Source organism: Solea senegalensis, linkage group LG9, assembly GCF_019176455.1.
Source record: "Solea senegalensis isolate Sse05_10M linkage group LG9, IFAPA_SoseM_1, whole genome shotgun sequence".
Classification (NCBI taxonomy): domain Eukaryota; kingdom Metazoa; phylum Chordata; class Actinopteri; order Pleuronectiformes; family Soleidae; genus Solea; species Solea senegalensis.
Genome location: NC_058029.1, coordinates 19165890 through 19182464, shown reverse-complemented (window position 1 = coordinate 19182464; position 16575 = coordinate 19165890). Strand labels below are relative to the sequence as shown.

Genomic DNA, 16575 nt, shown 5'->3' with positions numbered 1-16575 from the left:
CTTCAGTGGTAATATCACAAATAGAAACATGTACCTATCTGTCCATCTACATCCTGTTATCTGTATATGAAGTTTCATGCAGTTATGTTTCCTAACGTTCACTCCTGTGTAAATGAATAACGGCCCCGTGAAGCAATGTTAAAGTATATCATTTTTAGATTTGCCATTTCTTTACACACGGTTAATGATTTTACGACAAATATTCATGTAGTCATAGTGTGTGTAGCTGCACTGTTTACTTCTTTGATCAGCTTTTTTTGTCTTACTTACCACTAGTGTACACGACTGTAACCTTTTAACCAGGCCTCTCTGTGTGCCTGACTCTCATGTGTGCATTTGTGACGAGTTCACTGGCCAATCACATCCAAATGAATGCATGCAACAGTAGCAACCCCCCCACTGACCTGACCCCACCGCCCCTCACTCCCCTGCTTTTCTTTAAGTGATATGCTCTAATGGCCATAAACTGGACCAGTGGGTACAGCAGTGCAATCGAGAAATATAGACAAACAAGTCCGTGGACACAAATAGACGTTCAGCTGAGCATCAATCACAAGACTAACTAGCACCATTGCCCAGCAGACAACTCTGATGCTTATATACTGTACGGCTATATACGGTGTGATTACTCAGTCCTCTGTGTAAGCCATTTATTTTGTGTTAGCAGCTGCACTCTTCTTCCTCAATGATGACCATGGGAATGGAACAGAGAAGTGTAGACTGCTGTTTCAGCTGTTTCTCTGTGTATGTATGTGTGTGTGTGTGTGTGTGTGTGTGTGGCACAGAGACAAGAAACAATGTGTGGATATATTTGGATGATGAAGATGTTGTGGTCGTTAGCAATACCTGCCTCCCTAATATGGCAGTTGTGCACATCCTGTGAGAGGTTCAGCTCAGATCATGTGACTTTTTTTTTGTGTTGAAACCCAAGTGTCCTGTTTTGTTTTGTTTTGTTTCTTCAGCAGAAACTCTATAATTATATCCAGTATATACTGCATTTTGTGTGCCCTCTACAGCAGTGTCCCCACTCAGTTACACACTCAAACACAGGAATGGAAAATGTTGGGCTGCTGTCCATACATCACCATTAACCGAGTTAAACAGCGTGTGAGGGTTTTTATTCCTATACATACATTATAGAGGCACTTTACAAAGTAACCCTCAGAACTCGCAGTATAGAAAAAAATAAAACAGCACTTCCCACAATGAGCAAGCAACGACTAAGTTAATCAGGGGTTTTCCCTGTGATTCATCCAGTAATCCGTAACTTCTCCCTTGTCTAGTTACACACTGTGTAACTGGCATTGGAAAATGTGGTCACATCATGGAAAAAGGTCAGTGGCGGTTGAGAAACTTGGTTTACATTTTTACCTGTTGTTGCAGTGCACCAAAAACAAAAGCTGTAAATAAATACGGACATTTTAGTGAATGTTTTATCTCTGGCAGGAGACGTTGGCTAGAAAACCACTGTGGAGACTTGTGTCGACACAACTTACTCACACATTCCTGAGTTGGTGAGTGTCCCATGATTTGTGCTGCCAGATGAAATCACATTGTTCTAATGCTGTTATTTATATTCTCCTATTTAACAATGAGCTGTATTTATGTGTCTCGCTCTCGTTTTCAAGTCTTTGCTGAAATATTGACCTAAGATTTCTGTCTCCAGGTCGTGATGGAGTCTGCTATTGGTGTGTTGGTGACCCAGTTCAAGGCGTACGCTGGCAGTGATGGTTCGTCTGACACACTGAGCCGAGACGAGTTCTGCAAACTGCTCAAATCAGAGCTCTCTAACTTTGTTAAGGTAAGGATTGGTATTTTCATTTGTGTTGTCTGTAGTAGGCATAATAAAGACAACAATCATGTCACGATAAACACACACACAGACACACAAATCTTATCCTGACCTTTGAAACACTTCCAGCACAATTCTGTCTGTTTGCATTGTGGGTATTTGCAGTATGTGTGCGTGTGTTTTTCATGCTGCTTATTTTTGTTGTTATTCTAAAAATTAGATGTATGACATGATTCCACCCACAGGTTTTTCCTGTGTGGACAAAACCATAGACCATAGAGCACAGAGAACATTTGACAGGAAACAATTAAAAACACATTAAGAAAACACTGCACTGCTCTGAGTGGCAGTTTCCTATGTGACCACGACCTGATCTCTCAACTGTTTTAAAGATTTACACAAGATTGTTTGTGACTCGGAGCTTATGGACAATACATACATTACCCGTATTACCTCATCGCTATACTATACTGACTGATGTTTGTTTGAAAGATAAGAGTTAGAAAGATACTCTCAAGTTTGCTCTGAATCTTCTTGTTGTCCAGGCAAAAGAGTCTTCTCATCGGGGTGGATTCATATTACAGTGAGGATCATCTGGATGCCACATTGGCTCTTACTGTTTTGACCATGTAATTAAGTGTTAGTCATCACTGGACGCAGCCTACTTTCGAGTCAAATATGAGTCCTTAAAGACACATTGCAATACATCACGGGGCATATTAAGTTTCTGTATAAGCACCGAGTTTGTCATTAAGAAGGAGTTGTCTCTCTTCAGAGATTTCTAAGGCATCTTGCTTTGATGTGGTCGGGTTGTTGTCATGTTCTCTGCATGTTTCCAAGTGTGGAAAATTCCATGTTTCTACAGTACTTGCATGTAAAGCTGTAATAAACACAGCAGCCACTAGATGGAGACAGAGTCAAGGCTCCCTGTGCCAAACCACCTCTGCTGATGTTGCATTATTTTGTTGGCTGTGGCGCCAGCTTGCCTCTGTCTCATCTCAACAGACACACACATTAATATTAATATTCAAGTAGCACATGATCCACTGTGACTGTCAGTCCTGTGTTAGTATGTGACCCATGCATGGCCTCTTCCTGTTTTCCTGCAGGACGCTGCTGACCCTGCTGTTGTTGACCAACTTATGAGTTCATTGGACAAGAACAATGATGGGGAGCTAAATTTCCTGGAGTTCTGGCACCTGATTGGGCATCTTGCGAGTAAGCATGGGGGCTTCAGCCAATAGCGCGTCCTCAGATGATCTCTTGCCGTTCCACGTGTGTTACTGACTTGTCTCTGTGCCATTAAAAAAAAAAAAAGGAAATCAGCCAAATGGAAAACACCCTGAAGTCTGTTTTAGCTCCACAAAGCTCTGTTTTTATCAGTGCTCCCTTTCTCGTCTTCTCTGAGCCTCATTCTCTCACCAACTGCTGCCAAGCTGGCACTCACTCTGTCACAGTACACTGCTGAACAATTTCAGATGTATGAAAACCAGTCCAGGCTGTTGGCTAAAGCACACACACACACACACACATGCTTGTGCTCACAGAGGTTTTCGTAGACGGGGAATGAGAATGTGTGTGAAAGCATTTTGTGCTCCTGGCCTCACTGTGTTTATTGAGTCTCTACAGGACACAAACGGCAAAATAAATGATTTCAATCATTAATTGAAAAGTAAAAAAACCTAACATATTTGTGATTCTTGCTTCTCAGGCTTTCATTTGTTCTCTTTTTCAAGTTCCCTTCCTCGTAAACTTTGTCTATCCATTCTTGGCCCAAGTTAATGAAGTTTCAGGGTGTGGCATGAATACATCTGTCTTTTGGGAAAGCTCTGAACACTCCAGTTTCTACATGTTGAGACAAATGTGTCACAGTTTAAAAAACAACAACACTGATTTAAATGAAGTGTAGTGCAGACACGCTTATAAAGTGGATTTATTGTAGCACAGAATAAAGATTTCATCTGCTTTATTGTCCAGCTGACATATTTAGAAGAAAACGTAGCTGAAAAGTGCTGTGTTGCCCAAGCTGCTCCTCTTTCCACATTCCTTCTCTCTCAGGCACACGCCCTATGACAATGAAGAAAAAAAAAAAAAAGAAACTGGCTGGAGTGAGAAGTTAAATCACGGAAAAGATATGTGTTGCCGCTTAATCCAGCCCAGGACTGAAAAGGAGGATCATTGAGAAAGAAGGAGAGCACAATCTGAGAGTGCACTTTCTTGACTTTTGTTGCCTGTTCTGACGGTGAGTCTCTTTTATTCTTCTTTATGCGTTTTTCGTGCTGATGCTTTAGTTTATTCGATTTTTTTTTCCTCTCCTGACGAGTTTGTTGTGTTTTTATTGTGAACTGGAAAGTGGTATTTTTAGCCCATTCCCTGCACCGTGTCATCAATGTTGTATAAATACGCAGCTGTATTGTCATTACGCAGCTTTGATGGTCACACGGATCAGGTTCTCCACTTCTTGCTTGGTAATCGAACTGTTCCAGAGAGTCTCAAGTAACGTTGACTTATTCATGTGTTGGTGTCGGTGCTGCCTCTTGCTGCTCTACAAATTGCCAGGATTACTTGGAGCTCAATGCAAATGTGGGGCGAGCTCTTCGCGTCCTCGTTACGCACGGCACGGAACGGGCTTGTGGGGGATCGTGCGCTGAGGCCGTCGACGTCCCCGTTAAACGGGGACATGTCGGTGTAACGGAAGGTAGACGTGGGCTTCTTGACTGGCCAGTGTGAATTATTCATTTTACGACAAGAAGACTCCGGTAACGAGACTCGAGTGGCTTCACCCATGTGTAGTTAATGACGCGCAGGAGAAGTTTACAGAGACTGTGCAGGGCGGTGACAGGTAAAAAAAAAGGACTGGTGCAGGAAGTGAGTCACACTCCCTGAAACAGATCACACACATAGAAAAGAGATGTATATAACATTTACTTACTAAAAGTTAAATCCCACTACTATTACTACTACTACTACAAAACCTAATAGAAGCAAATTAAATTTATTAGTAAAAATAAACAAAAACTCTGTGACCACTGTCTGACAGAAAGAACACTCTGTCCTCACTCCTCATGTTTGACACTTTATAATACACTTAATAATAGTTTATTCCCATTCATTCATTAAGCAAGCATGATCTATGTACTGTTGAGTGGGTGTCAGCTTGGGGAGGTGGCTGCTGGTGATGGCTGGGATGGGTTGGGTGGCCTTTCTTGACTTACCAGTTAGTGCTTGTCAAGACTTGAAGCGACTTTCTCCTTTCACAATACTCAAAGTGTGTCATTTTAATTGAAATATATGCAAATAGGCTTAAATGGCTCATAGAAAAATACACTAAGAAGAAGATTTATACGTGCACTCGCTCTGTGTCACAGTTGAAGCAAACGAGTGACACACACAGTAGACTTAATTATGGCAAATATTGGTTTATTATGTCTTTGTTTGACCAGGTAATTGTTAGTGTTGTCAGAAATCGTTTTAGATTAAGCAAATAAGAAAATATCGAGCTAAAATCAGCTTTAGAGCAATCATTTTCAGCCTTAACTTAAAGTAATCTTGGTTTGTGCCAGAGCAACACAATCCAACAATTAACGAACAAAAAACATGATACCCTGGGTCCACTGTGTAGCAAGGGGCTAGACAACACAAGCTTTATAAATGATAAAAAATCTTAAAATTGAATTCTAAAGTTCACTGGGAAGCAGTGGAGAGAAGCTAGATGCGATATTGTCTTTGACAACCAATAAGAAGCCTCGATACGGAGCTCTGAATCAGGAGGCGGGAGAGTGATTTCTGATACCTGATTATATTCACCGCAATAAAATTAACACAGTTAAACAGTTCAATTTCCAATCTGTTGGAAAAATATATAAGAAATGATGCACATTTGTATGAAAAGTACGTATGTTCAGCAGAAAATGATAGTATTTATGTTCTCTGTGAACCTGCTGGCTCAGGTTGTTTATGTCAAGGCCAATAAAAGTGATATTATTTGTTTGTATTAGCGGGGGACATGAAGACATTGTCCCGCAGAGACTGGAAATGCACTGTGAGAAAAAAACAAACAGAAACACTGAAAAGGGAACCAAATGAATAAGGCCAGAGCAGAGCTTCCTGTCCACTCAGTGCATGGTCACCTGCCCCGGATAGCAGTTTCTTTTCACTCTGGGGTAAATGTGAGGCCCTGATGCCCCCACATCTGACCGAAGCCTTCTTGGTTTCACGTTCATCTCATTAGACTCTAATGGGCGGCGGCCAGTGGGCATTGTGATGTATGGCCCATACAGGTACGAACATGACCTGCTTCTGTGCTGCTGCTGTTTGTCTTGTCGGGGGTGTTAGAAGGTGCTGGGGCAATTATAGTAACCCATTAAATAATGATGAAGAGCATGCTGATGATAGATGCTCACTTGTATGGAATGTAGGTGGGTGTGTGTATGTGTGTCCAGGTATTACTAATGTTGTGGGGACCTAAACCTGTTTACACAGTCACATTATAGGGACTTGTCTTCCTTGTACGTAAATTACTACATTTTAAGGTGAAGATATGTTTTAAGGTAAGGGTAAGGATTAGGCCAGTAGTAATTGTGGTTAAGGATAGAGTAAGTCTACAGGAAATGAATGCAAGCCAATGCAATGTCCCCTCAAGTCATGAATGTCGAATGTGTGTGTGTGTGCGTGTGTGTGAGTGAGTGTGTGTAGTATGACAGGGAGACATGAAACACAATCCAGGTTTTGGGTACCTGCTCTCACTCACTCAGTAATTAGGTTAATGCAGCAGAATCCTAATTGGTATCCAGCGTCTCTACATGTGTGTAAGTGTGTGTGCGTCTGAACATGTTTGTGTTACCTATTTAGGATCTTTTCTGGACCACAAACACTGATCTCACCGGCCTCGTTTCTGAGCCTCTGGTTAAGGTAATGGCTAACACGTGAAGTGTGCTTGAAGGTTTTGGTTCAGTTATCCAAACGAATGGAAGTCTATGTTACGTGTTCTTGCAAGCTCTGTGTCCGATGGAAGAGTTACCTGTCTCACTCCTTATTCTTACCCACTGTCGTTTGATAAAAAACCCACTTTTGGACTCGAGTGTCTGTAGAATTATTCAGGCCTTTTATTTTCTGTGAGCCGTTGCCTTGGCAATCCCGAGTTGCACATTTGCTGGCATAACATTCTCCACATCCCAGTTCCAGATGACCAAATGAAATCCTGCACAGGAACGTTCAAAGCTGTTTTTTCTCCTATTTCTCACAACTCTTTTTATTCTTTATGTTGCACTAAACATACCAGTGGTATACTTATTATATATCATTTATATAGCAATGGTTGTTATTTGATAATTGATATGTTATAGGCTAAACAACGAATTGATTAATCAAGAAGTTATTAAAATAAGTAGTTGCAGCACTAGTGATTTACCGTTAGCAAGAAACATTTACTGCTATTTGTGTGCTGATTTATTGTAATCAAACTGTGGGTTAGGGCTCTTTGGTCCACAATAAAATGCTAAATGTACACACAATATATTATATTCTAGCTGTTTACCTCCAAACTCTATGTCAGTCAACAATAAATAATGTATGTCAGTCAAATCTATTTTTTTAGATATAGATAAGATATAATATGTGACATTTCTGCTTTAAAATATCAACAAAAAAAGACAAGACTAATGGAGTAGTGTACTAACATTAGCAATTTTCCACACTCAAATCCCTAGTAATCCTATTTTTCTTCAAGGCAATGAAGAGAACTTGTGGTCGCCTTATAATCGCATTATCTACTAAACACACAGGGGGAACCCAAGCTTCTTTTAGTGAAACCTGAAGTAATATAGAGTGAATTTTAACGTTTCTTCGTGGTATAACGTGTAAAAATAAGTAGAAACTAATGAGTTGTATTTTATGACAGGACAGTGAACACACAGGCTATTGAAGCCGTCCGTGTTGGATGGACACGGTGGACGTTCAACACGAGTTTATAAGAGGAACTGATTGTTGTTAGTGGTCGGTCTGAAATGTTATGATACTGAGTCCACTTTCTTTATCAGGTTCACGGTGGGCTAGGATAAAAAAAACGCGACAGTTCAGGTCCGGGGTCACCAACCTCTTTTCTCCTGAGAGCTACTTTGCCAAAATGAAAATGGCCGTGTGCGTCTGGTGTTTTTGTTTTTTTAACATTTGTTCTCAGCGCTTCTATTTCAACCAACACAATCTGAAGATTGACAAAATGTTGGTGTCCACAACTCACATTTAATCTGTATTCGGGGGCCTCTGTCTTGTATGAGCAGTTGTCTCGGCATCTCACAACACTCAAACTGTTTGAGTGAACACGAATTGGAGTTTGATTGTTTAAAAATGTATGCAGGCTTATGTTTGATTGTTGAAACCTTTGGCGAGCGACTTAGAAAAGGACTGGGGGCTACTAGCTACATGTTGGAGGCTCCCGGTTTAGGTCGACATTCTCAGTTCCCATGATCCCACACTGCTTCCTGACGTCATCAAACTAGGTTTTGTGTTATTGTTTTGATTGCGAGACCCCATAGCAACACAAATGACATACTACTCTTTCAAATGCCTCATTTAGAGAAAACTTGATTTATTATTATTTTTTGTTTCCACAGGACTATTCCCACATCTGTTTCCCCCACCATCAGCAATTACTTTAAATGAGTTGCACATGGATGTCACTGTAGACTAAATATGACATGCAGAAACCATGTGTCCTTTACTTAGAGAGAGAGGGGGAGAGAGAGGGAGAGAGACGATTCCACGGCACATATTTGACATAGTTGGAAAAGCACAGGTTTTTGTTTTTTTTCTACCAATAACAATAGCTGTGTTGTTCAGCAGAGCCTCAAGTGGCTCCAAGATTCTCTCAAATATAAAAGCAGCATTCAGTGTTTGTGTTCAGGCTACTTTAATCTATTAGTGCTCAGCTGACTGGCTGGGTCATGTTGTTTTCCAGCTCAGAGTGAAGTATGCAGTGTATTCCTACAGTGAGAGAGGAGTGCTGCTGCTGCTGCTGCTGCTGCTGCGGCTGCTGCCGCCGCTGCTGCAGCAGCCGGGCAGCAGGCCGTCATCTGAACCCGCAGCCTCCTGCTGGCTTATAGGGATCAGATGTCCACCGTCAGAGATCACAGCTCCCATTGTGTTTACCTCAGAGACTCCCCTCCTCTCCATCCTTCCCTCACTCCCTCTCTCCTGCCCTGTTTACCCCCACACAGCCCCCACACCTCCTCCTCCTCACCGTCGTCTCCACTGGCGTCTCTTGTGCGTCTCACCTTTCCAACATGTTTATGTCCAGAGGACAACATCCACACATATTGGATTCAAACACAGCGTTATGTGATCTGTCTAATAATTATTAAATAATTCACAAACAGTGACTGATTTTAGACTGATCTGTCTAATAGGGTTCTATTTTCATTTGCTTTGCAAGTTATCCGCCATTATCACGACTCTTCTGTCCTTAAAATGTAATTGTTCAACATGGAATATCACCGCTAGTATCATTATTTGACTGGATCATACTCGCTTTAAATGGTGTGACATTCAGTAAATACTGAAATACTACATTTAAAAACATGTGAAAACTTTAATAATATCGTATTGTACAAGACCTTGTAACTATGATTTACAAAGCTACTTACTCATATTATTACAATCATTGTTAAAAATCCCCAAATGTATTTGTAAAACCCATGCAAAAAATATGTTACACAAGCCTTTACCCCAAGCCCAATGTAAACATGTTTTAATATCAATGAACTCAAATTGGATTTTAGTGGGAATTAGTAACCCAACAGCATAACGTCTGAGCGTTTGAGATATGGCGCCGTATCTCCTTTTTTGCCAAGTTCCACATTTAATTCTACTCTGCACTCTTTGCCCTTGCCTCCCTCTCTCTCCCTCTCTCTCTTTCTCTCTCTCTCTCTCTCTCTCTCTCTCTCTCTGTAGATATGGAAGAAGCCGTCAAAACGATCGTGACCACGTTTGTCAGTCATGCCAAGGGGAAGGAGAACCTAAAGTCAGGCGCCTTCAAGAAGATGGTACAGCAGAATTTCAGCTCCATCATGGAAGTAAGGACTTTTTCTCTGCGTTTTGTTGCCGTTTATTTGTTTTTGCTGTAAATAAATAATGCAAATACGCAGGAGCGAGCGAGAGAGAGGGGGGATCCTTCAGTGTCATGACAATCTGCATCTGTGTGTCTTGTGTTTTGTTCAGGACACAGACAGCTCATCTGCCATTAAGGAGATGCAGCAGGGGCTGGATGCTAACGACGATGGAGAGGTCAGCTTCCAGGAATACCTCACTCTGATTGGCTATGTGGCCAATTCCATGAGTAAAAAAGTGTGTGACTCTTATCAAGTGGCTGCTCCCTAGATGTTTCTGAAGCTGTTTGCTTTGGTGGATCTTCAGATTATCAGCCTTTTCTGTCCTTACCTGCACCTTTTAAGAATCTTCCCCTTATTCCAGACGTTCCAGCCGTCATGTGTACTTTTAGTGCGTAACAGTCCATTAACATTTACATCACTATAATCTAACAGTTGTCTAATACTTCACCGTAACTTCACCTTTATCCAGGTCCAACGGTTTTGATTCTTAGTCACACTATCTCTGATCTCTGATCAGTCAGGGACACACTGAAGGGCTCTGAGCCAGGCATGAGTTTTTATACCAACGACACAAAAAGATACTTACCATATTTGCAAAAAATAAAAAGCTTTATATGAAAAACCACGTGTGTGGGTTTTCATTTGTGTTTCTTGTCGCACAGCTGATGTTTGCAATGAACTTCCACTTTAATTCTCCAGGGAAAACGACACACAAACGCTTTAAACGACACTTCCATAATATTTGTTTTATAATCTAAACTTCTGTTCAAATGTGATGTTAGCATTACACAAATGAGTTTATCATTTTATTGATTATCCGAGACTGTAAGCAAAACAAATGCCCATATTTGAAGCTTTGAGATTTGACTTTAGCGCCGTGACTGTTTTTCCAATATACCAGCTGTCAGTCACTTTATTGTGTATTTTCCTCTAAATTGGGACATCATTTACAAAATTGACGTCATATTCTGTTGAAGAAGACATGACACTAGTGTTCTAATGTTTACCGACAGTCTAAGATAAGTGTAAAGTATTCTGCTTTTGACATACACTTGACTTCTTTTTTCCTTTTTTCTATAAACTGTCAATGAATATTATTGATTATTAGGGTAATATGAAACTGAAGAAGTGAATGTTTTATGGTTATTACAAACAGATGTTTCAACCTTAACAATTTTAAGTCCAAAACATTTTAATATGAATGTATTGCACTGACAGTGTCTTATAGTTGTTGTCATTACTCAGCTATTGTCTGGATGTTACTATAGAAATAAAAGGGTATATTAAATATTGGAATTATCACGAGTAAACACTAATTCTGACACAATGGATGTGTGTGTAAGAATTAGTGACATCTAATGCTGAGACTGCAGACTGTAACTCTTCCTTTGTCAAACATGGCAGAGGACTACAGATGTCTTCCCATGTCAGAAAGGATGATTTCTTTATTTGTACTTTACTTAAGTACAAAATGCACGTATCTGTACTTTTACTCCACTACATTTCCTCTAACTATTTTTGTTACTCGTTACTACCAAATAAAATCAGAAGAAGAAGAGTTGGTATTATGGTCTGTATTTATATGGAGCTTTTCTCCTCACTTTTTTAATGTTTTTACTTATAAACTTAAGTTAACTAAGTACAGTAAATGTTATATAAGTAATATTATAAAAAGTGACTTTAACTTCTACCAGATAAGATACTTTTATGTACTTTCTACATTATATATATACTTTATACTGTGAAAGTTAAAAGTGCAAGATGACTCTATTTATTCACAACAACAACAGCCGCCATTGTCCGGCCATAAACTCCCTCTTCTTCTGCCAGGTACTGTAATTTCCACCCAAGTTTCCCTCGTTCATTTGGAGACATCATGTTGCGGCGCCTGGCGAGTGAACCTGGCAGTCACTGTTTACATTTAGTTTGTTAATTAGAATATTGATAAAAAATTGATATTGAGCCACACAGACACCACTGATACCTGATGATACCCGCTCCCTCTGCAGCTAGACTCGCTAAATTTAGCTGTGATGCTCAAACTCTGCATCATCAGCTATTGCAACCAGATCCCGAGAGTAGACACTTCTTATTGTCTGTCTTTCCTCTGCTCTGCAACACTATACATACACACATATGGCACATACAAGTGTGTGCATACACACACTATGTGACACCACTCACAGACACACTATACTGCAGCAACAACACCTAAACAACAAGATAGTACTATGACCATGGGAGGAGTCAAACATGCCTTTCATGCATGCAGTGACCATGCTTTCTGCTTTATAATCATATTCATCATGATCATGCATTCAAATGAACATGGTTACATTGTTGCTCTTTGTTCACGTTTCCTGCCTTTTTGTGATGTGTGTTGTGCATGCATGTACACTGTGTGTACACGTGGTATTCCTTATGTTGTGGGGACCTAAATCTGTCTACGCGTTCACATTAAGGGGACTTGATTTTTGTCCCCATAACTGAAATTTCTACACTTTAAGATGAAGTCATGTTTTAAGGTTAGGCTGAGGTCAGGATTAGGTTAAAATTGGGATTAGGATTAGGATTAGGTCGGTAGTAATTATGATTAAGGTTTGAGTAAGTCTCCCGGAAGTGAATGTAAGTCAATGTAGTGTCCTCTGAAGTCACGGAAACCAGTGTGTGTGTGTGTGTCCTTGAATGCACATGTTTACCTTCATGTGTGTCTTTGTTTTGGGATTTTTCTGCATGGCTACCAGGTGTGATGGCTCCATTCATCAGTGTTACACTAATCCCCCGGATACTGTATCAGGCATGACCCTCCTCTCCCCCCAGTAAACATCATACCCCCCTCACTCACACACACACACCCTCCATAATACCCTTTTTGCTGATTACAATCGGGCACATTTGGAGACATGTCAAGTTATTTGTCTCCTCCACTATTTATTTTGCTACACCTTACCTTACCTTTGTTTTGACATTAAGAGGAAAATGGTCGCACCACAGCACGGCTGGTTAACTCCCTGTCACGGCGAGATTTAACATAGCAAGCGACACATCGCTCCTTGTGTTGCTGGTCCACTGGGATGAGACTAATTCAGTGTCTCCTAAACTCACTATTCACACTCAGCGGCTGCTGACTGACTTTAATGGGTAGTTCAGGGTGGTTTAATGAGGCACTGACACACTGACTTCACTGCGCACACTGTTGTCTCTGAGGAATCAGCCTGACTCTGCACTGATAACATGGCTGTCAGCAGAGACACAAGGAAACAAACGATCTTAAGTTAAGTCTGAATCGCATGACTTTTACTTAAAGGTATATATAGCATTAAGGAGGAGTGGAATAGTTGGCATATGGATAAAAGGGCAGATGCAAATGAGCGCAATGGAAACAGTCTTAGCAAATAAAAGAGGACATTTAGAAATCATGTGACTGAAGTGTCCCTCCCACTTCCATATTTCGCTGTACTGGAAAAATAAAGGAAACGATGGTGAATGTGGGGATTGATGAGAAAAACCAAAGACCAGTTTAGAGGACACTGACTGACTCATCACATACTCCACACAGAGTATGAGCTGTTGTTCTGTTTTAAAATCACACTTTTATATAATGCCGCTTTAGGCCGTAAGGTTTCATGGTCTTTTTGAACAATATAGTGATATAGTGTGTGTTGTTAATGGTTTCTATTCATTCATATGCACAGCGTGACTCCACTATTCCTACAATAATGAAGTGAAGCGGCCACATAATGGCACCATACATCATCAGCTTTCTTTATTTACATCGAGTTGTGCCTTGTTATCCTACTGTGGTGATATTATGAATAACAGGTTGGAGTACGACTGAAAGCACAAACGCTCCAGAAGAGAATTCTCTATACGGCTCAAACGCCCCGGTTGCTCACACAGTTTGATCGGATAAACGCTCCTTGACCCTGCTGACCCCTGACCCCTGTCGCTGTATACACACAAACGCTCCCTTAGTGAGGACCGGTAGTATTACAGTATAACGTTACAGAGCTTGTTTTCAGATGAAGAACAGAGAATATAAATAATTCTGCATGGTTTCCGTTCTTGAAGACCAAACAGAGGTAACAACAACAAAGATGACCAAAAGTTATACACTGCAGCCTCCACTGTCATCACTCATTTAAAAAACGGTGCCTTCTTAAGTCTACAGTGTGGAAAACAATATGTTTGCCACTTTATCTTGCCATTAAACCACTCACTCATCGCACCAAGGTCCATAGAGACAATTAGAAATGTTACATTCTGTTACACAGGAGTTGTTGATCCACTGCTGTGTCCATCAGTAAATTAAATCAAATTTTTTTTGGGGGGGGGTTAACCCAAGTGACACAACATTTACCAAATAATAATTACCAGTATATCCTGTGTCACTTAAAATCATGATTTTGTTTACTATGGACTTTGGTGCATGAGATAAAATGGTTATAACCTGAGTTTCTGACCTGGAAAAGGCCATTTAAAATATAAAACTTCATAAAACACTTCAAAAAACCTGAACTATTCTTTTAACATTCGCGCAAACTCTTCAATGCGGTCAAATTCAGACACCAATTTACTTAATGTCTTGCTGTAGTTACACTACCATTAGCGCTGTATGTCAGTATCTCTCTGACAGAGTGGGATGGAGGGGGGCGGGTGGATCTTACCTGTGTCCATTCAGAGGTGTCTGATGTGTAAATGGAGAAGGGGGGGGAGGGGGTGGGGGGGAGTGGAGAGGAGTAACAGGTGGAGGGAGGGAGTTAGGAGGAAGGGAGAAGTGGAATGGGTGGAGTGAGGGGATGTATTTAAGACGTGGTCCTGCTTGTCCTCCTCATCATCGCTGTAACCTTCTCTCTCTGCATCGGACCAACAGGCCAGCACTCGTCCTTCTGTCAGGTAAGAAACTAACTGAGATGGAGAGGATGTGCATGCAGGTGATGAAGGATGTTGTCTGTCACTTGACTTCTTATTCAGAATTCTGTGCAAATGAACAACAAAGACAAGAAGAGCCGTCTGTTTATTCACTGATAACTTAGGGAACCTTATTTGGAAAGTGTTGTACTTTGTTGCTGGGTGTGATGGCAGCTTTGAGAAGTCCTCACAGTTCAGAGGATGCATACACATGCCTCCGGTGCCAGATCAGGTTGCTTCCATGTGTCCTGGTTACATCTCCTCCACTGGTTGAACAGTTTTAGCAGCTTAGAGTTTCACTCTTATCAGCTGGCTCACATGACTGTGTCCTGACTCCCTGATGTCCTCCTCACTAAGACAAAGCACCAAACAGAGCGAGGATAGCGTTATCTGTGGTATATGTTAGAGCGAACCTGACCCCGGGGGCTTTGCTGGGATTCTGACTCCACACTCCCCTTTGCCATTCCTCAGCAGACACCATTTTGTTGGCGGTTGCATGTTTTTCTTCAGTTAAAAGTACATTTCTGAACATGTGACACTGACCACTCTGGTTGTCTTTTCTCCAGAATGTCTTTGCCCAAATCAGAGAACGCCTCCACCCTGGAGAACGCCATGCAGCTCATGATCCAGACCTTTCATAAGTACTCTGGAAACGAGGGGGACAAATATACACTGAGCAGGAGTGAGCTCAAGGAGATGCTAACCACAGAGCTTGGCACCTACCTGGGGGTAAGAGATGAAGGTGTGCATACTTGCTGTTATTTGATGTCTATAAAATAGATCAAATTCATTTTGTTGTCTTACTCACACACACACACACACATGCAGAATGCCCAGGATAAGGAGGCCGTGGATAAAGTTATGGGCGATCTGGATTCCAACAACGACGGCGAGGTAGATTTCACCGAGTTCATCATCCTGATCGGAGCTCTTACCGTAGCGTGCAATGACTTCTTCCAAGAGTACAATGACAAACAGGAGAAGAAGAACCCGTGAACGCCCTCAGCACAAAGACGGCCACTCTGCAAACCCATAATCCCACGGACGTCCTGTCATGGACACCCATATATATATATATATGTATATGTATATGTATATGTATATATATATACACACACACACGCACACAGCTAATAGACGCTCAAGAATTTCCATTAAAAACTGTATTTATTATCTGGAGATTTCACGTTAGTTCTGACACCTGTTGAATTTGTCAATGTAGCTCTCCTTTTTTTTTTTGTTCTCTTTGTGTATTTTATATCACAAACCATGGACCCCCCAACCCCCCACCTGCCCTCCCCCCGCGGGAAGAATAAATGTGACCTTTACTTGAACAATTCACTGTTGGTTGTACTTTATTACAGAAGAGAGGACGAAGAGTCGATTAGATGTACTTAGAGTGAGTTTGAGGCCGCTGGGTGAAGATTTAAAAGCGTGTTGGAGGGGTTTGCTGGTGATATAATACTTTCCCAATGCATCAAAAGCATTAGTTGAGTGATGAGTGGTATGAACAGGTAGTTTTCCTGTTTTTACAAAGTAGAGCTGTGAGCCAGGAGTGACCTTGGCTGGGCTAACACCCTCAATTGTTTAAAAGTCCCTCTTCCTAAAGGGAAAAAAAGCCCCATATGAGAGTGTAAGTGTGTGTGTGTGTGTGTGTGTGTGTGCGTGCATGAAAAAGGAACTACCAGCCTCAGTATTAGAAACACAGGAAACAGTTCTTTCTTTCAGACTATCCTGTGGTGTAAGATTAATGGGAAGTGTGGATAC

At 41.1% G+C, this 16575-nt stretch overlaps 3 protein-coding genes across 3 annotated transcripts; all 3 read left to right on the top strand.

Annotated features, from left to right (window-relative positions):
- Nucleotides 1–1428: 1428 nt before the first annotated feature.
- Nucleotides 1429–3478, top strand: LOC122774496 (protein S100-A11-like). Its single transcript, XM_044033841.1, has 3 exons — nt 1429–1514; nt 1667–1801; nt 2902–3478. Exons 2-3 carry the CDS (start codon nt 1673–1675, stop codon nt 3034–3036), a joined length of 264 nt encoding a protein of 87 aa, XP_043889776.1. The 5' UTR covers nt 1429–1514; nt 1667–1672; the 3' UTR covers nt 3037–3478.
- Nucleotides 3479–3901: 423 nt separating this feature from the next.
- si:ch211-105c13.3 (uncharacterized protein LOC325758 homolog) lies at nt 3902–10519 on the top strand. The gene is made up of 3 exons (XM_044033840.1): nt 3902–4034; nt 9740–9861; nt 10007–10519. The coding sequence occupies exons 2-3, from the start codon at nt 9742–9744 to the stop codon at nt 10163–10165; spliced, it is 279 nt and encodes a 92-aa protein (XP_043889775.1). The 5' UTR covers nt 3902–4034; nt 9740–9741; the 3' UTR covers nt 10166–10519.
- A 4170-nt stretch (nt 10520–14689) lies between these two features.
- Nucleotides 14690–16107, top strand: s100t (S100 calcium binding protein T). Its single transcript, XM_044034554.1, has 3 exons — nt 14690–14793; nt 15375–15537; nt 15637–16107. Exons 2-3 carry the CDS (start codon nt 15376–15378, stop codon nt 15802–15804), a joined length of 330 nt encoding a protein of 109 aa, XP_043890489.1. The 5' UTR covers nt 14690–14793; nt 15375; the 3' UTR covers nt 15805–16107.
- The last annotated feature ends 468 nt before the right edge of the window (nt 16108–16575 follow it).